This window comes from Lipophrys pholis, assembly GCF_963383615.2.
Source record: "Lipophrys pholis genome assembly, chromosome: 2".
NCBI lineage: Eukaryota > Metazoa > Chordata > Actinopteri > Blenniiformes > Blenniidae > Lipophrys > Lipophrys pholis.
Window position 1 is genome coordinate 8,714,913 of NC_137636.1, and position 23,841 is coordinate 8,738,753.

The 23,841-nt window shown below is 39.0% G+C and overlaps 1 protein-coding gene across 1 annotated transcript in view; it reads left to right on the forward strand.

Annotated features, from left to right (window-relative positions):
- pcdh9 (protocadherin 9) overlaps positions 1-23,841 on the forward strand; it is a 203,640-nt gene that overhangs the window by 43,862 nt on the left and 135,937 nt on the right. Inside the window, exon 3 of the mRNA XM_080491593.1 lies at positions 14,538-14,639. Coding sequence (XP_080347719.1) covers positions 14,538-14,639 — 102 coding nt within the window. The remainder of the gene's footprint in view (positions 1-14,537; positions 14,640-23,841) is intronic.

Consider the following 23,841-nt stretch of genomic DNA (forward strand, 5'->3'; position numbering starts at 1 on the left):
ACACGCCCAACAAGGTGACATGAAGCGGATGTTGACACAGCTAAAGAACACAAAAGGGAAGCTTTTCTTCTCAAATAATTCCACGTAATTATAACGCCTCGCGTTCGGTTGCTGGTGCAGTCTTTAGAGAGCCAAGTAACATCAGCAAGCATAATGAACCCCTGAGTGTCTCATTTGAATGCACAACAACAAGCAAGCAGCCGGTGTCAACCTATATGCACGCTTTTTCTAGGTGTTGACTTTGTCTCTGTACGCAGAACAGAATGCAGACACCATTGTGTGCGCCGTAAATCATTTCAGTCTGCAATTCCAAAACCAACACTTTGGAAGAGCATCTTCCTCTAACTTTTCCTTGATGTCAAAGATAGAAACATTTTGCATATGCAAACCCCCCCCCCCCCAAAAAAAAAAGAAAAAAAAAAGCCAACAATAATGTTTCCGATCTGGATTGCTTTTTACTTTTGCAAAACTTTCTCTCACATTCTGCTTCCCACCAGTAAACATGAAGAGTAATGAGTCGGTCAATGTGTTGGTAGAATTTGCAGGAAAATGGAGAAAACGTGGTTACGAATAAGTTATAAACGAGTGTTTAACTTTAACAACGCTGTGCAGAGTCTGAGTGGGATGCTTAGTAAGTTTCCATCTGAGTTGGGAGCCTGAAGTGAGGGGAGTTTTTATAACGTAGACAAATCATGAAAAGAATATAATAAAATATTTGTGCTTGTGGTTGAATGCAAATAAAATCAGTCTTCGTGTCAAGTGCAGTGGAGAAGAATTTGAGATTCCCATATTTGAGTCAGACAGTTATCAAGGTGTGTGTCAAACTTGCACAATTTCTGAACTATCCAACATTACAATACAAGTCCCTCAGTTATGGAAAAGTGCTGACAAATATGGCTATTTCCTCACTCTGTCAGCTGTAATATTGTCAAACATAAACATAAACATTTTCAAACGGCACCCAACGTGCTGACAGACACAAATCCATGAATCTTTTCAAGCAGCTGATGAAATTTTAATTGACTATCAGTGTTTGATGGTTAGGCTTTTGTCTGAGGAATGTGGGTATCTGGCTTATATTTGGCACCCAGCTGTGAGTACGAGAATCTGATAAGAAAAACCCCAGACTAGAACAACTGCTTACAATGGCAATTTCCACACTGATATTATTACCATTTCATGATCCGGTACAGTTCTTTGAGATGGAGACAAAGCGGGGGGAAAAAAAAAAATTCAGGAACCGCACATTTTTCCTACAAATTGAGTAGGAGTATGCCTCTCTAAGAATTGTCACCCCATTTTGAGTATGCAAGCCCATTTACACAGAAACAATAACTAAATTGACATTTATCCATGGTAGTTTTAGCTTTAAATTATGCACAATTTATGCATCATTCACTCTTGCAGAGAAGCACCTTACCAGTTGCTAATTGTGTTTCAGAAACACAGAGGACCGCAAAACACATAAATTACAGTAGTTGTTTTCCTAAACTGAGGTCCAGGACCTCTTTATTGGAGGTGCCATAGATCATAGAAAGGAGACGTTTCCTTCTTTGAGGTTGTGAAATTATCAATCAATCAACATTGATCAATCAACGTTAAGTGCATTACAAGAAAGTTACATTAAAAAAAGGTCCTCTGTGGATTTAAAATTTTTATTTATGCATGCTGCTTTATCCATCAGAGTTTGGATTCACTATAACGTTTTCGTAGAACAGAAATTAGAGTGGGAGTCCAACTGCCCTTTCACGAAAACATCCGAGCTCCAGAATAAAAAAGTGAGCAACGACCGGTTTCTACTATTTAGTGATATACATTTCTATAGTAGATATGTTTTACATGAAAGATTGGGTACAGCTGGCCACTCATTGTCGTTGAGTCAATTTTTTTATGATCTTGACTTATCTTTCTTCAGGAGTCCAACTTTTTACAGCTCTACCAATATTGTAAACATAAAAGAAAATCCTGATTTAAAGGGTCAGAGAAAGAAAATGGCTTCCAAACTAAGTACACTGATATTCACCTCAATTAACAAATGAAATAAGCATTTATTTATTTATTTTTTAAACACAGATCACTATTGTTCACTTAAAAAACTTGCAAACAAATGTATCACAATGTTTTATTTTATTTTTTGGGGGGTCGGTTCTCTGAACAATACGATAAACATAACAGTGATTTTGAAATTTCCCATGTTTGTTGTTTGATGGATTTCCTTATCAGTATTGGAATTCTTTAATATTTTATGAAGCACTTCATGGTCATAGCTTGCTTCAGATGATAGCTATTAATTTATGAACTGGGAGGGTTCGTCAGATCTACAGGTACTTCTTTGACCTCTGATCTGCAGCCATTCGTGTAAATCTAAACAGATTGATACTCAGAGCAAAAGCCCATTCATTTTGACCGACTCTTATGTGTTTTCTTACTGTTTTTTAAAAATTTCATGCATTGTGGTCAGCAGGCGATTTGTCTGGTTTCTAACAGAGGAAGGGTTAATGGAAGCATTTATCAATACAATCGATACACAGTGCCATTGGACAACTGATATTTCAGAGCTGTGGTTTGAACATAACTTGCGCAGACCTCAGTCAGATAAAGGTCAAGTAGAGCCAGATGAGGAATCAATGAATCCGAACAGAAAACACATTCAGCATAACGTTAACGTTTCTGCCCTGACAGTGTGTCTGCAGTCAGGTGATGGAGCCTGGTGGGGGGGGGGGGGGGGGGGGGGGGGGGGGGGGGGGGGGGGTTGGGGGGGTTGGAGGTTAACAAAGAGGATGCCCTGTGGTCTTTTTCTACCAATGTGAAGGCAGCCTCCCTTATTCTTTCTTGAATCACTTCATTTGTATGGTTCTTAATGCTTTTATTGCTCAATGTACTCCTTTATTATCTCGTGTTTTAATTGTTTTCTGCACACATTAATTTTCTATAGTATTTATTTATTTATTGATTGATTGATTTATTCATTCATTCATTCATTTATTTATTTACGTATTTGTTTGTATATCTAGTAAACCATGTTGAGCATGTTGTGGAAGTCATCCAAGCTATCTTAGAGCAAAAGGCACATTACATCAATTATGGTGTAGAAATCCGAGAGGTGGACAACCAAATAGGCAGAGACAGTCCCATTGAAGTACAATCCAGGTTCAACAGTTAACATACTACACACATCTTCGGACTTTGGGAGTGCGGCGAACATCAATTACCAGTCTCTGTTTGCCAGTCACATGTTCAGCATTTTTATTGGACTTAGTGCAGTAGAGATCTATGCTCTGATTCTGTAAATTGATATGAAATATGTTCATATTCTTTGCATTGACCTTCACCTTCCAAACACTTGTAAAAAAAAATATTCATATGAAACTATAGGCACATTTGTATATCAGTTTAGATGGTTTAGTGCTAAGTTAAGACTTTCAAAAGTGTTGGCAGCCGCTAAAGTAAGCCTTGCGCTTTACTTTCTTACATCCAACTGACAATTCCTTCCATGGAGCCTTGCACTCTTGCAAGTGTTGCTAAAAATGTCCAAAAGTTGGCACAGAAAGAGAGAAGTTGCCATTCAGCATCTATCTCCACTGTGTCCTACCTAAGGGCTTCACTGGATTCAATCTTCTAGCTCCATATTTTTCAAGAATGTAAGAATCCCCATCAGGAAAAGAGTAATGTAATGCACTCAGTGCATAGAGGTTACAGAATAATATCCCTCATTCTGTTTGGCTCATGGTAAATGGTAGCCACTTTGACTTTTTCTTTGTGAACCATACACACAGATTCGTTACTGCTGAATTATGCCACGTGCAAATTTAAGAACTATTCTTCCTTTCATTGTCCAGTGTATATTCTTAATAGGGTGGGAGGTAGAGCACGTCGGAAGTTGACTATATTGCACTTATATGGGTGAAAACATTGCGTGGCCTCAAGGGGAAAAAGCTCGGTTGACTTAAATGCAGCGTTTTCACTGCTACAGCTTCTTCAATTCACTGAGCTCTTCTGAAGCAGAGCAGCATTTCCGAACTGAACAAAGAACTTTTGACTAGACGGAGAAACAAAGACTAAGGCAGATGGATAGAGACATACAAGAGACAGAAAAATGTCTGTGTTGTATGTGAGAATGGCAGTTGAGCAGTATAAAACATCCATCTCTCGCTCCTCTGACAATAAACCAGCAGGTTATGTTTCTATTAGTTCTTTTCATAGTCGATACCATAAGATTACATGTCTTTCCTTGACTTGTTTATGTTAAATTTGAATAATAATTTAACAGGGAAATCTCGGGTCTGTTAGAAAAATGTAAATGTTTTAGTTGGTTTTTTTTCCCTGTTTCACTGAGGCCACAGAGGAATTTAGTTGACAGTAATATGCAAATCAGCCCTTTATTGTGAAATTTCAGTGCGACACTCCGAGCAGTAATATTCATACTGGGTGTTGCTGCAGCACACAACTGTCTGTCAACATGTTCTACACAAGAGCCACTTTTAAAGTGGCCACTTTTTTTTTTTCCCCACAAAAACTCCTACCCAATTAAAAAAAAAACATGTTTTCCATGGCTGGTTAGTTATTAAAATGCTGTATAAACCTAGTAAGTAAGCGGTGCATGCAGACAAAAGGGATTATTTCAAAAAGTTACTAAATCTCAGGTCAAACCACAAGATACTGATCCCTCAAGACGATCACGGATAAAACTACTGTCTGCAAAGAAAACGAAGGTCAAGAAAGTACTCAACGGAGTGGCCACTAGAAACTCAGCTGATCTCGGAGAAAACTGCTGCTCTGCAGCAACTTTCTTCCTTTTTGTACATATTTCCTCCGGGAGAGCTTCATGGATAACACTGCACTAAGGCCAGATCCAAAGACAGACCCCTAGGGAGATGAAGTCCCACACTCGAGACATGAAAGGTGCCCTCAAGGAGAAGAGGAAGCACCCAGGAGAAGAATAAAGACAACACATATATATATATATATATATATATATATATATATATATATATATATATATATATATATATATATATATATATATATATATATATATATATATATATATATATATATATATATATATATATATAATGTTGTCTTTATTTTATATATATATCAGTGAAGTTAGTTGAATGGTTGAGGAAACAGCTTTTTAAACAGCTAAAATGTTTGTTCAGACAGGTTATAATTATTGCTGTTACAACCTGTTTCGTCAGAAAACCTGACCTTTCTATCACCTAAAACTCATTTCAGGATCTTAGAACAGAGGTTATCCAAACTGTGCAGTAATAGAGGAGAATTGTTTAGTTAATGCATTCGCAGGGTTCTCTGTGTGACCTGCAGCATCCTGCCTCCTTGTCCCCGCACTCCAAATTCATAAAATCTGCTTATTAGAATTCTGCCACAAGTCCGACTGAATTCCTCGCAGCCATTAGCAGTTGTTGAGAATGGTTTGGGCTGGCCTCAGCATTGACTGTAATGACAAGGACAGGGTGCCAGGGAGAATCAATGCTCTTCTGTGGCTCAAGAATTAAACTGTAACAGCAAGACTGCTCCCATCGAGTGCCGGACTGCCGTCTTTTTCAACCACTTAATCGATCAAGGTTTTATTTATCTTGTCACAAGGCTTTAACCTAATTTGTTTTCCATTCATTCACAAAGCACCTTCATTGAATAGCCATGTTAACAATCCACTGTATTACATTAATCCCCCCCCCCCCATCTCATTTTTGCTATTGTGTCTGCTGATTTACACCGAGCAGGGGCACTTTTAAAGTTGTGTAATTAATTATCATATCAAACATAATCTCTATATTAATTTTTGTCAGCACGCATGCACACACATAGAGGGCTTTTCATTAGAGAATTTTCTCTCTGTACGTGTTTTAGTACAGCAGAGGGGGTTGAAAGGGCACAGGGCTGAGATGAATCCTCTTCCCTTTGTTCTTCCAGAACAAAGCTGAGGTGCATCAGACACATATTCTTTACTCTGCAACGATGCAAAGATGTCCTTGTAATTGGGCGAGGGTTTTTTTGGGGGGGGTTTCTTTTTTTACTGCAACGCTCTCTGCATGGAGTTCCATTACGCTTTCTGTCATAAAATACCCTCCTCTCTGTCGTCAGCTTAAATCGAATGTCAATACTTAGTGCGTGGAATTGGGAGCGTGGAAATGGGCTTAACACTGGGACCCATAAACATAAAGTTTAATGCTGCCACCAAAAAGAAGGGCCAATCATGGCAGAGCTTTGCAAATCAAAGAATAATAATCACAGATTTTCTTGCCTGGCCATCTCAACAGCTTAATATAAATAAGTTAGTAGCACCCCCTTGTGTGTTCTCATTTTCTAAGTGTTGCCAATTTCCTTCTATCCACTCCAGTTTACTTTGCGCACCCCCTCCCATGTTGTGTTATATATTTTTCCTTCTGTGTTTTTTTTTTTTTAAATTTTTAAATTTTCATTATTCAGGAATGAAGTCCAGGCAAGATGCAAAGCGCAAACACCCCCAAAAACCCTGCTAAATCGAATTATTTTGTATAAAGAAGGGAGTGGGTTGCAGAACGGGAGACAACACTGCTCAGCACATCTCAGTCTGATGTCCAGAGGGAAATTCCCCACATACGGCCACTTTATGGGCTCATTTGCATCGCCACAGCTCCGACTGTAAGTCAGCAGCCTGCTAAGACGGAGACAGTCATGCCAGCACAGGGTGATTATAGTTGTAATATATTAACCGATAGTGGGCCATTTCCAGAGACAAGTCAGATGATGCTGTGATGGATTTTACTGTGCTGTAAGTGATAACACTTCTCCTGGAATGTTCTTAATGTCGTATATCATTTGTTCACGGTAAACCGTCGTTTCCCCTATTCTGCCGATGTCTTTAAAGGAATCACGTAAATCTTATCATTTCAATATTAAATCACCGTCTTTACCTGTAAGTGAAACTCATGTAACTGATGTGTTTTTGTGATTCGTTCACACATACCAGTAAGTAAATAAATGATGATTAAAGGACTACTTGAATAAGCCGTCTACAAACTAATAAGTAAAGTGTCATTTCCCCCCTCATGAGTCTTACCACTCGAAGCAAGACACACATCATGTTCTTCTCTCAGCAGTGCACAAGCAAGCAACACTTGTTGAAAAATGAATGTTGTCTTGTGATGTCAAGGAAGAGTGCATGCGGTGGTATCTCTAAGGTAATTAAACTGAATTAGAGGTCTGCTGTGACTGGGAGGGCTTGGCAGGACTAGACTAATGGTAAAGCTAATTAAAGTGTGTTTTATCCCCCTAATGAAACTCATCTTCTCAGCTCACAATAAAGGGGCAAGTTCAACTGAATAGCTTTACAGATCCATGGGGGCTCTCACCATGATGTTGTTGGGCTCGCCGTTATATGTTGGTCACAATGGTTCATTTTTCTTCAGGTTTACCGGTGTAGCTTTTAAATTATGAACAAAGGTTGCCCCGATCCTCCAGCTCCTCAGTTTACTCAGAAGTATACGATGCGTTTTTAATATAACATTATGTTTTCAGCTTGACGACTGATACAATGGCGAATTTTTTCCATGTGTTTGATTTAGCCGATACATTAGTCCACAGCAAGAGTATAATGAGCGCAATCAACCTCTATAAGAGAAACCTATGTGATAGCTGCCCAAACTAACATGCCGGCACCCTAATATGTATTAAATAGTATTACTGTTAGTCAAACTTTTTTTTTTTTCTTTTGTTTACAGTAAGGACTCCAATGCCACGATGACACATGGCAATGTGTCAATACCTCCCGACTGTACCAATTTGGTATTTTTGTGACTTCCTCTAAATGTACTTCAGAAATTGAAAGGCAGATGCAGTATTGTATGTTGTGGTTCAATGCCCTGAAGTGTTGCTTTTAAGAGTTTGACACCATATGCATATTACAATGTGTGACGCACTTTCCACCCACACTTCAATGACTTGTAGTTTATGTAAAATGCCAACTCTAAATGTCTTACGGTATCCTTAATACTGTCTGCTGATGTAGCAATGCTTTTTACTCAGTTCACAAGGATATTACCTTTTTATTGTGGTAGTCTCGAGTCAATTAAATTGTAACAAATTACTTGTAAGCGTGAATGTATCTTGATTGTCTCTCTATATGTGTTTGTCCTGTGATGGATGACCATGGATGGATGGGTGGGTTGGTGGATAGTGGAGGCTGTGCTTTGCAGCCTGTTCACTAAGAGTCAAAATCCCCTTTGACCCTGAGATACAAATATATTCATATTTTGGTGTAAAATTGCTGGACTCAAGCTTGTAAGGACGGGTCATCCCCAAATAGTCAGCGGCTCAGCTCTAATAAGTGGCTGACTGTGTCGGCCACTAAGCTCTGATTAGGCTGGATCATCTTTTTGTGGGTATCAGACAGGGTTTAGCACTGTTCTCCCTGTATGCAAGGGATGGGTTTTTTCAGGGTATCCTGGCTCCCAAAATCAGAAAACTTTTGTGACTTCAAAGTGCCCATAAGTAAGAGTGTGTACTTGAGTGATTGTCTGTCTATACGTGTTAGCCTTGTGACGGACTGGCGACCTGTCTGGGGTGTGACCTGCCTTTCACCTATTGTCAGCTGGGATCAGCAACTCAGGCTCAGACAAAAGATGGCTGGACGGACGGATGGATGAATGGGGAGCGACTCTCACTTTGTTTTTTGTTTTTTTTGTCTTGACATTGCATAACTAAATGTGTTTCTCTCATGAATGGTTGTCATTTAGCAACAAATTTGCTCTTGTGCGCTCTACTGATGTGAGCCTTGTTGAACTATTCCTGTTGTCCACTGCAGAGTAACTCCCTGCCTAATGTATTATTTACCTTGTTGCTGGTTTGAGTCATGGTTTCTGTGGGACACCGTACTCGGATGGGTTACGGTATATCCTCCCACATGAATATGAGGTGAAATGCATTCACTTGTGAATATTAGTGCATCCCACACACAAGAAGATGGGAAGCAGTTAAAAGCTCTTCTTGGGAAGTGCTTTTAACTGTTATGACAGATTCCTGTCACACTCACATCAACTCTCTTTCAATCTTTATCCCTCGACCTTTTCTCCACTGTTAAAAAGCTTCATACCATAATACCAGTGACAAAATTACAACATTCTTTTCATCACAAGGTTTGTTTTTTTTTTAATACGACTTACGTTGTTTTCACCTTTCATACCTTCTTTGAGTTTTGCACGTTTTGTCTAGCAAGTGTCTGCAGCCTTGCTTCGATTTTTAAAATACTGGAGTCTAAATATCCAGGCACGGAAAGACACAACTAAAAGCAGCATCCAACATGCTCAATGAAGGCCACAATACTAAGGGGAAAGTAGCCGTCTCATTGATGATCGGTTTTTGCTCCAACATTTTGATCTGAACCTTTTCTTTATACAATCCAGGTAATGGGAAGTCTATTGAAAGTCTGTATCACTACCAGCACTCAATCAATCTCAATAACCCATTTTATTCATGTCCCTTATAGTTGTTGTCGGTGTTGACAGTATTGCACACTGCAACCAAGGATTTACCACAATCACTTTGACTATGTGGAGTGAAAAATGATCAATTATAATGTTGCCAACTCTCACTTCCCTCTTTCAGTCACTTATCACGCTAGTGATGAATGGCTAGGTACTAATAAATAATCTCACGTTCTGGGCGGTTTATGGAGAAGGACTGCCATTAATTAGAGTGACAGACAAGTGGAATATATTAAGATGACGCATAATGAGAAATAGAAACTCGGTATCGCTCTCCCCTTTTGCACCCATATTTTGCACCAATAATTGGAACAATTTGTGAGGGAAATAGTTTCAACTAAAATTTGGAAATTGTCTTAGCACAATTAAGGGACAGAAGATTTATCATAACCCATCAGGTAAAGTGGCATCAGTCTGACTCTGTGCAATGCTATACAACTTCATTTTCCAGTGAAAATAACATTTTCAGACAGTTTTGTTCGGTCCATACCTGCCATAGTAAAGATAACCACTGTGTAAATAATGCATTAATGCACCTCAGTCTATTGCACTGGCTATGGCAAGATAATGCTAGGCGTATATGTGGAAATACAGAATAACATAGAAAAAGGCACTTTTCACATCTCTGCTTCTCACAGATTTCCATTCACCGCTGTTCTGGCGTTATGAAATTAACTTATACACCTCAGGGCGCATTCACATGATATTCAGGAGGAAACAGTCTATGAATTGTTGAACTTTCCTCCATAATCCAACAGTAAATGTATGCAGTATATCAGCTCACAATAAATGGATCATTGTAGTGTTTGTCTATTTACAATGTTCCCTGTATGAATGTCTACTTGCGGTGCAGGGTGGTTTGGTGTGAGACTCATGTGTGTCCAGGGGGCTCACACAGTTTAGATGCAAAGGTGACTATTCGTGGATGTTAAAAAATTCATGATTTTCTGACACCCTTGACCTGCTCTGCTTAACACAAATTTGTCCTCAATGTGTCACATGTGTTAGTAAATGCTGCAATTCACAGGTTTCCCTAAAACCTGTTTGTAAGTGCTGTGTTGGTAAATGCTGCAATTTCAGCGATATTCCCCAAAGGCCTCACAATATATCACTTGATACTACAATTTTCCAGGGTTCCCTCAATGCCTCCTGTAAACTGTTAACACTGGAAGTTTCTCAACTGCACTACAACATAACTGTGGCCAGAATGTTGTTCAAGTAAACAACCTATTTTATTTACATTGGCAACATTTTTGTAGCCATATTGAACTTCTCTTAAATGTTACAATTTATATATATTTTTCTACTTATTATACTTTTTATATGGTGTAATTAGTACAGAATCCACAATTCGCTAACTGCGCCTGGTCTTCTCAGAGAACTTGTGGGTATTCCTAGGCTGAGGATTTTCAACCTGCGTTCTCTGTATTGACTTTGTGTATCTTTCACAGAATAAAATGTTGCCTATTTCTCTACAAAAATAATTGTCACATCTATTGCCTTGCTCCATGCAAAAAATTTAAGTTAGGTTTTTTTTTGTTGTGCCTTTTCTTGCGTACACAGCAACATTTTGAAGAAAATGTAATTTATACGGTAAAAGACAACAATGCTGAAAATTATGTAGTTAACATGTTGGGCCACTAGTGGGTGCTGTTGTTTTGGAAATGAAACCACACTTGCACACATAGAGAACAATACGCAATGAATGGTAATGGTGGCGAGTACATGAATATTTGTATGGGGAGACGACAAAGTTGGATTGGCATTATGAGTGTTTATGGGGGCAGTGGTGGCCTAGAGCTTAGAGGAGAGGCATTGAAATCGGGAGTTCGCAAGTTCGAATTCCACAGCTTATGTGTCACCACTGTGGGTCCTTGAGCAAGACCCTTGATCCCCATCAGCTCCCCGGAGCCCTGTACTGTTTCCGCACCCTAGAAATAGGATTGGTCAATGTGTAAATCGAATTTCCTCAAGGTGATTAATAAAGTACGATTAGTTTATTTAAATTCTTCTTCCTTTTCTGGACAGCTCCATCCTCAACATCCTTTTCCTTACACAGCTATCATCTCAAGCTTGCCTCTCTCACTTTGCCATCAAGCGCTCATAATTATTCCTGTCCACGATCGTAAAACCTCATCTTCAGCTCCTCAAGGTCATCGTGTATGTTTGATATGTGGAGAAAAAAAAAAAGTAAAACAGATAAAAGATAATGTTGGGAGAAAAAAAACGTGTTTTTACTTTGATAAATGAAACAGAAACTGTCTGTCAGTGTTAAGTTTGTATTTAATATTTGGAAGAATACAAATCTACATTTTCCCAGAGTGATAAAAAAAAACAAAAAAAACACCTGTGCAATGTTTTACAATTTAATCTCTCTCTGCAATAATTTCCATGTTTGTGAAACTTAAAATATTCAATATTTGTTTTGACTGTGTTTGTAAAGTAAACAGTTCCACAAATGGCACACCAAAATGCTCTGCCATCTTTGCTCCAGTTTCTAAAATACCAGCTGCAGATTCAAAGTGTGAGCAGAGATGCTCTTTAAAATCTCACACGGGCATGACGCTTGTTGGGTATCCGATTAAGTGTGTTCATATTTAGGTTCATTATGACTAATTAACCCTTTTAATTCCATCCTGTTGCTGCTGCCGGGATTCGGCATGGCTATATTTCATAACTCGCAGACCGTTTATATATCTAGAATGTTCAACCACAACTGGAAACCAGAGAGTTATTGCTTTATGTCGATATATAATTCATTATAGTGCAATACGAGTGTCCAATCACAAACGATTCAACATCTATAACATGAACTTCTTAGTGCCATCAAAAACACAGTTATATCGACATACTGACAGATATTGAGTGTTATATGGGGAAAGGGAGCAGAATCAATCATTCCTATCCTCTTTTATTGACATTTATATACTTGTAAAAAAAAAAAAATTGAAATAAATCCAGTCGTCCCAGTCACGAGAGGGTTAATCAACCTTCCTCATTTGTTCTTCACATAAGTAAGACTCACAGGGAAGATAATAGTCTAACAATAAATATACACTTATTTCAGTCACAGGTATCGGCACTTTCAGCGCACTGATCAAGTATTTCATTCATCCTCTGGTAATGTGCATGTTGAAATTTGTCTATGTTTACTGTCTTTTTTCAGAACTGTACCAAAAAAACTGAGTGTCCTATTATTCATACATGCTTGTTTGTATTGCCTTCTAAACTAAATGTGTCGTTGCAATCATGCAGACGTTCGGCAGAACAAACTGTGAAGTTTGAGCCTCCTTGTTGGTCTAAAGCTCCTGCTGCACCAGTTAACTCCCAAGCGAAAACTGCGTTGCATACATTTTGGTTGCATGTGTTTATCGTCCCGCATATTCTATACACGGTCCACAATATCTCTGATTATGAACAATTCATGGGTTTGTAATAAAAAAGTGTGTGTGTGTGTGTGTGTGTGTGTGTGTGTGTGTGTGTGTGTGTGTGTGTGTGTGTGTGTGTGTGTGTGTGTGTGTGTGTGTGTGTGTGTGTGTCCTGCAGTGGGGGTGTTAGCTGTTTACTTGTTTATGATTGTGTGTGTGAGTCACACTATGGAGGCAGCTTCATGCCAATGACAGCACACAGTCTGACAGGCTGACTGGCGTGAAGCCATTCAACAGAGTTGAGCCTAACGCTCTATCAATAAAATGTCTCCACCTGTGCCGCATATCTAAATAAAGCTGTGCAGAGTTAATACTTTGGTAGGCAAGCTATAAACAGATGAATAACTGAGAATAAGTGGATATGGCTTGACTATTTCTAGGAGATAGAAAACTGTCTTAAGTAAGTTTTGGTTAACAATATGGCCTTTGCTGATAAGAAGCACAAGTCGGATGCTCTGTAGTACCGCTGCCCGGATAACCCATTTCTTCCTTCCTCTGTGCTTCTGCTCTGTGTTGTTGTTGGTCATCTGGAAGTCAGTTAAAGACAGTGATTTATGCTTGGGGCTTCATGCAGCATAGCCTCATTACACACAGCCATTTTGAGAATCAGCAGATAATTACAGTATACATCATAGACCTCATGGGGCCCAGCAGATTCAGTCCATTCCACTGGCCTGTCATTTAGGGCAGAAGGCCTCAGGAATGGAAAACTGGAGCCTAACCTAATTTACTTTGCATTTAATAAAGAAGATGAAAAAAAGAAAACTTGTTGTAAATCTGTTGTAAACATCATTGTGATATGTTGAACTGACATTTTTTTGGGGGGGAACTTACTGTAAAAAATTTTTTTTCACTATTTCTGCACCTTTACACTTTTACTCATTTATAGCGTATTCATTAAAATGTCACACAAAAAATGTGATGATATTTCAAGACTTTAAAATCCCCCTATGTGTCATTTACAGTAAAAGTCACACATTTTTTGACAGCATCTAAAAAAGGTCTGTTAATTGGATACATTTGTCACTGCATCTGTAAAAAAAAAAAAAAAAAGGCTATATCCTATGCAGTGCCAATTTCCGGCTATATAATGTATTATTTGCACAAAAGTGCCCTACATATGACTCACTAAAAGCATTGGGCATATGTTTTGAAAAATTGCCATAGTTTTTTTTTTTTTTTCCGTTTTTTTCAAACACAATTTATTTGTGATGTACAAGTAAATGCATCATTCAAGTGAACTAACTGGAAAAAAGAAATATGCTTTTCAAGAGCAAGGGGGCCATTTATATCTGAAGCCACATGTACCTCGGTGTTTAGCGTGACAATTTAATCATGATTGTCCTCAATATACAAGTAGTAGTAAAGGAAGGAAAGCAGAAGTTACACAATATGGTTACTTGGCCAATAAAAGTTTAATTGAGAACATCTAAGGCTAGTAAAGTATGTTTGATAATATTTTGTCTGTGTTGGTATGTGGTTAGGATTACGTGCTGTTTTACTTTCCTCTCGTGGGCTTTTAAACAGCTAAGGTGTTTCCCATCGGTACTTGCATAAATGACAACAAAACCCCAAATAAACCAGCAATTCTAACAGACTTTTCTTTCAATCTTCCACGAAGGGAACATTAACTCGTGCCCGAACTGAACTGAACCCTGAATATCTGGACCTCCGTCCGAGAGCCGAGCTGAACCCTGAATATTGGACCCCTTGCACCCCTTTAGTGAGTACCGACCGTCCCATTTCTAACTGAACAATCACTGTAGATTCACTTAGCACAAGTCGTTACTTTTAATAAACCGGCACACCCATTTGTTGTTTTTTTGTTTGTTTTTTTGTTAGTTCTTTTTTTAACTGCAGCACTTCACCTCACCCTGGGCCATGTTAAGCTCACTTATGATTTGTGAAAGCATCGTTGTCTCATACCTGGCTGCATCCCTGCCTGGCCGTGCTTCTCTGTGAAACACAGCTCTAAAATAGACTGTGCTTTCTTCATACCCTCTCCTTCTACTCTATACAATGTTTAAATAAACTTTGCCTCACAGTAACTGTGACATATTGTACTTACAACATCATTAAATTCATGGCCTAATGTGATGCTAATATTCATGCCATTTTTACTTGAGTAATAAGTATTTGTCTCATTACCTCCATGCTTGGAAAACACAGTGCTTGATAGTCATCTGGGGTTTGGAGGAGGCTTGCTTGTGTTGCTTTGCTTGCACACTGGTGAATCTTAATGATGTCAGTTTTTCTTACTCGCTGTTATCAACTACTGTATATCAACACAGGGTGGAGGGGGGTTTGTAAACTAGGTCTTATCACATTTTGCCTTTCTTTGCAAGCTACAGTGCCATTTTGTACCCCTCCCATTTTGGACATCTTCATGTAGGAGAGATCTTTTTTCTGTGTTTAAATTCTTCACTCATTGCTGTGTACTGCATACAGTGGCGATCAGAGGCGGCTCTATGTCCGGTGTATTTGTTTTAAGTGTCCTCAGTGCATATTCTTCCAGCTTGTCCAACTCTTGGGCACAAACTTAGACAGGTGGCACACATTTTCATATTCATATATGTTTTTTTTTAATATGCCTTTACAGATTTGGAAAAGAATCGCATGACAGTTAAGTTGTTTGGATACACATAGGTTGCGTTAACCTGTTACCAGTAATTGTAATAGTTGTTATTGTGCGTGACACACCCCGACTTGCCTCGCTAAGTATTGAATTGTTTATTTTCCTGTCCCACATGTTTCAAGGGCATTGTGAACTTGATATATTTGCATTTTTAAATAACTTCTAAAGGAGAGAAAACACTTGAATTATTTATATATTTATTTTTTATTTAGCTGTAATGATCACAGTAGTTGTACTCTTAGTTTTCACCGCATTAAATATTTATGGCTTCTTATGCACCCCTGGGTCCACCATCAGTAAATGGGAAAAGCTAACAAGACAGAGGTATAAACACAGTGTAGTCCCTGTTAACCAAACTCTCTTGGGTGTAAATCAGGCCCTCTGGTACACTGCTGTGTCGCGCACTGATTTTACTGTATCGCTAATGTCAGTACGGGTCAACAAGTCAAACAGTTTCTGAGTTTGAATCTTAAGCCATCAGATCATAGCTGAAGTTACCAAGAGGGACTGTTGCCATTCCTATGTGGGCAGTTGATCCAGCGTGAGGGATACTGCATTATGCATACATTTTGAGGGCAGAGGACTGCTGAAATCTATTTTCTGTCCATGCAAATGGTTGAGCGGCTTTCTTTGAAATGAATCCACTGGCATGCTTACCATTCTTTGTTTAATACATCCATGGCTGCAAGCCCCAGAAGCCTCTCATGTACATGTGCACGCATTCACAGATAAGTCACACTTGAGTGTTCCTAGGGCTTTTTTTTTTTTTTTTTTTTAAACTTACAACCTACCCTTGCTTCAGTGTAAGCAAGCTGTGAATAATCACGTTGTGATGTTCCACTGCCAGCCTGATTTACACTGCGTACTGAAGACCTGATGTCCAATGTAACATATCATCCTGCTGATCAAAGAAGTAGGTCTGTAATTGCTCAAGTCGTAAATATCTACGACAGAATCTCTCGCAATTTCCTGTAATTTCCCTCAAAACAGACAGTCTTCTTAAATTTGTGCTGAGTGATTTCATTGAACGGGAACCCCGCTGGTAATTTAAATAAACAGGAAAATAGCCCTTTGTTTAGGGCTTGATGGGTGATTTGGATGAGTCACAGTCTGTTAGGAGCACAGCATCTTGTCGCTTCTACAAACATATTGTCGCAGGTTCTCATATTAGATCTGACTTCATGTTGGTTTCCATTAACAAATATTACTTTTATCTTTACTGAGAGACAGCTTTCCTTTGTTAAGCTGAGACATATTCCCCAAACATATAAATGGTTGAGGGACCTGTAATATGATATGTAGGACAGTCTATGTTTTGTGTGTCCCTAAAGCTTACAAAGTCAATATTTGGACTTTAGCCTGATTTAATGAACAGGATTTCTTACAGATTTCTCCCTAGATGTTTTCGCTGGAAGATCTCTCTGGCTTTGTTAAAGCACTGTGCTGTTTGCTTATTGGGCCTCACCGGACCAGAGAAGCTCAAAGAATAACAGACATGCGCACACATACACAAATGCATGTACACTAACACACAGTCACCACTGATCAGGGCCCCTTTCTTCCAGCCCAAGAGGGAATGATGACTCTCATTATCGCCTCAAAGCAAGATGGCCACAGTGCCCCTACTCAGCAGCCCTATTAAGTTACCAGACAGCTTTATTGTATTGGTGTTCGATAATTTCCTTTCCTCTGTCATTCGGACTGCATCAGGGAGTTGTTGCATGGGTAAGGAGGGGTGGAAGAGTGGCAAGAGCTAACGTGAAAAGGCACAGCTGGCTATATATATATATGCATATATATATATGTCCCTTTGGCGTATTGGTCTCTGAATTTATAAGAATCAATCTGCTGACATACATATTTTTGTTACCAATGTTCAAATCACTGGAGGTTCCAATTGTATTAGCATATGGGTGTGAAAGGAATCCAAAATATCCCCCATATGCCCATAGTATTACATGAAAACATAAATCTGGCATTAGTTCCATATTTTCCATGCCACTGAAGTAAGACTGATGTCATGCGTTGCTGACTAATATTTCACTGGGCCCAGGTGCGCTGCGAACTGGCTTTGTAGAATCCTGTTAGTCATTTGTTGTTGCTGTTTAATTAACAGTTATAATTAATGTGCGTTTTCCCGGAAATTAAGTTCATCCTCAATAATTAGGGGTCTGCAAGTTATGGACTGCAGATGAGCTGTATGAGTCTCAAGAAACATCTGAACCAAGCTAATATTAGAGAGTCCAGTGAGGATGGAGTGCCATCTGTGCAAACTTTGGAAAGAAGGTAAAACCAAGCAACTTTCTGATTAACCTCATCCCTCTCTAATAAACTTACATTGCAGATATGAGTAGAAAGTTAGTCACATTTTTTTCCATACATGATGTTGATAAAAATAACCTTTTCAGACAGGTTATTTACAATCGTGAAAACGTGTGTGAAGCCATTGTTCTCTGCAAATAATAAAACTGCCTGCAAGTGCTATTTTGCATGGATCACATGAAGAGTAAATGTACTTATGTTTTTTAATGTATTTCTTCAAGTGTATTTATTGACCAAACCACCACATCACATTAGCGGCGTGCAGCAGACACATGCTGCTAATAGCGCAGTCATTATTCAGACTTTTGAAATAGACTCTGATCTAGTGCAAAATCATATTTGAGTGTGAGCTGAGCTTAGAGACGAGACTTTGGAAGTACAAGGCAATAATGCTATGATAATACCTTTTCTGAGCTCCGAAGATACAATTTGCAATGTACACAGCAGTGAATGAGCTGAAAGTCTTTGTCATATCCATCTGCAGACAGATGGGAAAAGAGCCATACCTTTCATCTCCTAGTTGTTTTGGAGGAGAGAAAAAAAGATATAGAACTTTGAATATGTTGGTGAATTTAAAGTATTAAACTCCAAGAATTTTTTGATAGTTGCAGTTTCGAACTAGAATTGCTCATATGTTACGCAGCTCTTCTTTCATGTTCAAAATAATAAAAGGTCAAGGTTTTATATCTTGAAATGCCACGTCGTCTACATGACTCATCTATTTTTGGCTGCCGTCAAATGTATGATACATCCCCCCACTGACTGGCCAATGGGGTCTCAACATTAGTCATAGGTTTCTTTCAGATATTTTGTTTTTGTTAATACTTTTCAATATATTTTGACCATGGATGTGTAGCTTTGTCTTGTTTGTTTTTGTAATGCTTTCTTTTTTACAAGTAATATTTTTTAAGGTTTCAGAGTAACTGCTCGTACTTAGAAAGTTAATAGACCAATCAATACATGTTTGATGCGCCAAAATGAACCGACAACAAAAGAAATTAAAGAAAACAGATTATTACCCGATATTTCTGTATTTTACTGTGGATCTTTCTGCGAGGAATTTTCTTTTTACCAAGTCCAACAACTCTAAGTGACTTACTTTGAAAAGTGTTTTGCAACTCGGTGTGCGTCAAGCTTCTGTTAAAATGTGAATAGCCTTCTGTGAATGGAGTGAAAGAAAATCGCCGTTGTGGACCGCTGTACCCTTTGTGCAGAAATGTTATTTTCCACAACAAAGCTTTTCTATTCAGATTTGGAAACTGCTCCATGTTTTACAGGCTTTGTTGACAGGGAAACTTGATGGTGAGATTCTACGGTGATCCTGGGAGAGGTGCAGTTGTCATTGTGAGCGTCTGCTTGAGACTATGTCTCAATCAGGTAGCAGGGAAACGCTCTGTGGACTGCAGAGTGGAAAGATGTGATGAAAGCCGGATAGAGGAGGAGCGGCCCAGGGCGATCTCACAATATATGAAGCCGGGTTTTTGCTCCATTTCAAAATTCCAAATGATATTGCCATTGTACATTATTGCACTTTAGGAAGCCTTCCTGCTACTTTAACATTTATGGCTTCCTCATAGTAAGACACTGGCGAAATTCCATGTTGTGGGAGAGCACAGGCAATCTCTAAGAACTGAAATTGGGCCAAGAACTTCAGCCTTGGGAAAGACTAATTTGTTTACATTCAGCAATTACTGAATAATACAAGCTGTCTCAAAAGAATGCAACATTTTTTTGTAGCTTTTTCTCTATTGTTTTTATTTGTTTTTTAGTTCCAATGCAAATCAAATGCAACACTCCATAATCTTCCTTTTTGTTGATTTGTTATAAATCCTTTCATATCTTTTATCCTCATCTGTGCTCTATATGGTGTGTGACTGTAGTGGTCCGACACACATCAAATAAGTTTCACCTACTAAAATTGTCGGGCAGAAAGAGAGTCGGGCCTAATGGAAGCAGCCTTGATTAAACTGCAGTGGCTTTGTATGACACACTACTTACTCTTCTTACCATTTGACTTTCTGTGAAGGTCAGTTTGGCCATTAGCTAGATCAGCCTAACACTGCCTGCCCCACCTCTCCACTCCAGCTCTTCTCATCTCCTCTCTCCTCACTTCTCCACCCCTCTCCACAGTCTGAAGTGAGAAGTGATGGCGTTAAATTTGTCTTCAGAGAAGCCAAAGCGAGGATGTTAAAAGAGAACTCCTGCCAGCTTGGTAACCGACCACTGATCCTGATCGGCTTCACCTTTTGCGAGGCGTCAGTCAAAATAACATGCACCCGGTGCTCCAGTACCCTTTCCTCCATCTTTCTTTCTTTTTATCCTCTTTTTCATCTCGAGCCACCCATCCCCTATTTTATTAACAACGGAGCTGGTGGCTTGTGATAACTGGTCACTCCTCTAGGCGTTGAAAGGCAAGGACACTCTATTATCCTAGCGAGATGGATGGGTTGAAATATTGCCTGCAAATGGTAGAGCCTGCCAAATCCTCCAGTCTTAAAACCCCTTTGTCTCTGACAAGAAGGAACATTAGTGAGAGAGCCAGGTCCTTGGATACGGATACAATGCTCTTAATACAACACGCCGAAAAAAAGACGGACACGGGAGTGCATATGTGTGGAAAGGTTGAGAAATCCAGAAATTGCATAAAGGCTTTGTTTGTGCTCTTTGTAAGAAATGCATATATTTCTGTGAATAGCTGTTATCAGACTATGTCAGTACTCTGTCTTTTTTGTGTGTGCAGCACAGGAAAATGGGGGAAAGAGGGAGTACTTTCTATACACTAAAATTACCAACATACTACACTACTAAGATTGTGGATGGCCAGTCAGCCAGACAGGAGGGTTACATATTAATTAGTGTCCTAATTACCAGTGACCTTTACCTCACAACAGTTCGAGACTTGCTTTGCCCTCTGCGGCTCTCTAAATCATTTAGGGATATGTGGCCTATTTGCAGCTGGCAAGTGTCGGCTCCAGCATCTTAAAATATATGATGGTAATCTCCTTCCTCGCCGCTTTGTTTGTTGTGTTGATACGAACGTTTTCTAAAAGAGAAACAGTGTGCGTTACCACTCGGTGAGAAGAGGATTAATGATTGAGAATACAGAGCACACATATACAAATACCCTGTTTACTTCTCTGGCACATGGACATGCTGGATTCATAGTGCGGCCAGTCTGTGCAGTGTCAAATTCTAGGCTGCATGCGGACATCCACACGGGGGTCTGCGCAGGCTCTCGCTGGGCTCATCATCAAATATATGTCATGCATATCCCTGCTGACCCTCGCAGCCATGCAGATGCTAAGTGAGTAAATAAAGAAAACAACAATAACTTGCCCTTTGGACTTTACAGCCATATTGAAAGACAGCATTGTTTCCCTGTAACTGAAGAATTGAAAACACAGTCATTAAGCACATGCTGTTTCAGAGTTCATTGAGATACTCTAAGTACAGCCTGAGGGCACACATATGAACCAGGAAGATTCCGACACAATACTACAAAGCACCTTGTGACTCCCATACGTCAGCTGATTGTCATATACCTATTGCCTGTTTAGCCAAGAATCTCTTGTTTTTATGCTGTCAACACTGGTTTGGAAAAGTCAGGCTCTCTTGTCACCCATGGCTCTTTGCCAGAAGAGTGTGGACAATAGATGAAGTATAGATTTTGTTTATGATGCAAATGATTTTTCAAGAGGCAGAAAACAAACTCCATTTAATACACAGATTGGGGTATTTTTTATTTATTTTTTTCCCATCTGTTTATGTTGGCTGATTTACTGAAGAAGAGACTATCTTTGCTCAGAAAACATCCACGTTGGTTAATAGCTCAAATATCTTTGAATGACGAATGCTTCATTTCATTCAGGAGAAGTGATGTAACAATCTGTTATCCTATTTTAGGAACAGGTGATAATAGAAATACATTATGACTGGCTTCATATTGTGTTACTCACTGTTTTTTTTAATGGTGATTTTCAGTGGTTCATCTTCTAATTGCACAGATAGAAGTGGGATCCTCAGCTGCTAATGTCCGCCGCCGTCCTTGGACAGGACACTGAGCCCCAGTTATTCCTGATGACACCTGAGAACTTTGCGTTAGTACTCCTTCACCATGGGCATGTGAGAGTGTGTGTGTGTGTGTGTGTGTGTGTGTGTGTGTGTGTGTGTGTGTGTGTGTGTGTGTGTGTGTGTGTGTGTGTGTGTGTGTGTGTGTGTGTGTGTGTGTGTGTGTGTGTGCATGGAGGAGCGAAGGAGATACAACTTTTAAAAACCACAAAGGTGAACACATGCTATATAACTTCAGTTCATATTCATTTGTGTAATTGAATAGGTCTGCCCACATCAACATTTTTTGCTGAAGTCTTTGTATTATACTCATACTTCCTAGTAATATCATTTCATCTCCTGCATATAAAATCAAATTGAGGCCTTTTGGTGAACCTTTATAAATTCTTCATATTAAACAGTTCATTTGCGAAAAGAAATTTGTCATAGGTTATATGGTAGATTATGTTATTTAAAAATATATGTGAGGATCCTTTATCAATAGCCAACGTTTCACAGTTTTGTCTTGTTTTCAAACATTTTCTTCAAGAGCGAGGAATTAAAATCAGTTATGAATAAATTCAATATCATCTTGAATAAAAGATTGCAACCCTTTTATAGCAACAAAACATCTCAAGCTTCTGAATAACTCCCTCCTTGAGCATTAAGTTATTTACCATTGAGAGAACTGAGCCACTCAAGACCCATGGCAACAACATCCAGCTCCGTGTTCGATACACAAACAATTACAAATGTAATATAACCTTTGTTAAAACCTGAATACGACTCACCTTTAAATGCTATGTTCACATAACATGTCCATCTGGCATCTTTCATAGAAACGCAGAGAGCTGTGAAGTTTATCACCGCCTCAAGGACTTCTTTTTACAATGCACGCTCATCGTCCATGCTATTTTAATTGAATTAAGGAGCACTCAGTGTGGCATCTCTGTTATTGTTGTCTTGTAGGTGTACAAGGTTATTAAAGAGGCACGCATGTTAAGTCATTTGTTATCCCTGGCATACTAATAAACATGTTGGCTTTGGGCAAGGCCCGCAGGTTGTCTGTGCGGTTCAGATTGATACTCCTGCCATATCTACAGCTCTACACCTCATTATCCTAAGAGGATGCTTACGAGGAGATGAATTTTGGAGCGAGTGTGGAAGGTAGACCGTAAGAGAAGAAAACTGCTGCAGATATATATTTTCCTCTTTAACCAGAAACGGTTAAGGATGTAGTGAGAATCGTGTGGAGATTATTTGTCAAAATGTCATGAAAATGACATTTAAATATAGCTTAGTATTTGGTTAGTTAAAAAATAATTGGACGTATGAACTAACAAATACAGGGAATAAAACACATAGAAACTTAGACATTTGCCCTCATCGCCCCGAATAATTCTGACTGAGATGTATGTTTAGTTTACAATTTTTTTTTTTCTTTATCAGCTAAGCACTGGTTCTTGACACACAGTACCCCTTGGGGTTTCTGAAAGGGAAAACTTGATTTTACTAATTGGTACCAAAGCTGTTAATTGGAGCTGTGGAAACAAGAAATGGAGAATCGGAGGGGGTTCTCCTGGGAAATATGTGTGTTCAACCTCATTTTCCACCTTTACTCAGTTTTTTATTTTTTAAACTATATCGCTGCAGAGAGGACTTAAGTGTGTTGTCACAGCAAAATGCCCCTGTAAAGCAATGCATCATGGAAACACAAACCTGTGCACTGTGTTTGTTTTCAGTATTTTATTTGCTGTAGTTTCAGTATTTCTCTGTTTCCTGCTTCCCTTTAAAATGTTCAATTGTCGACAGGAATGTGCTGATCTCAATTTGATAACAGGGTCTTTTCTTTGCGCCAAACATATTTTGTGTTCGGTGCTCTATGCGGAGCTAATTAAGACGAGTGTAAGCTATTGTGAGT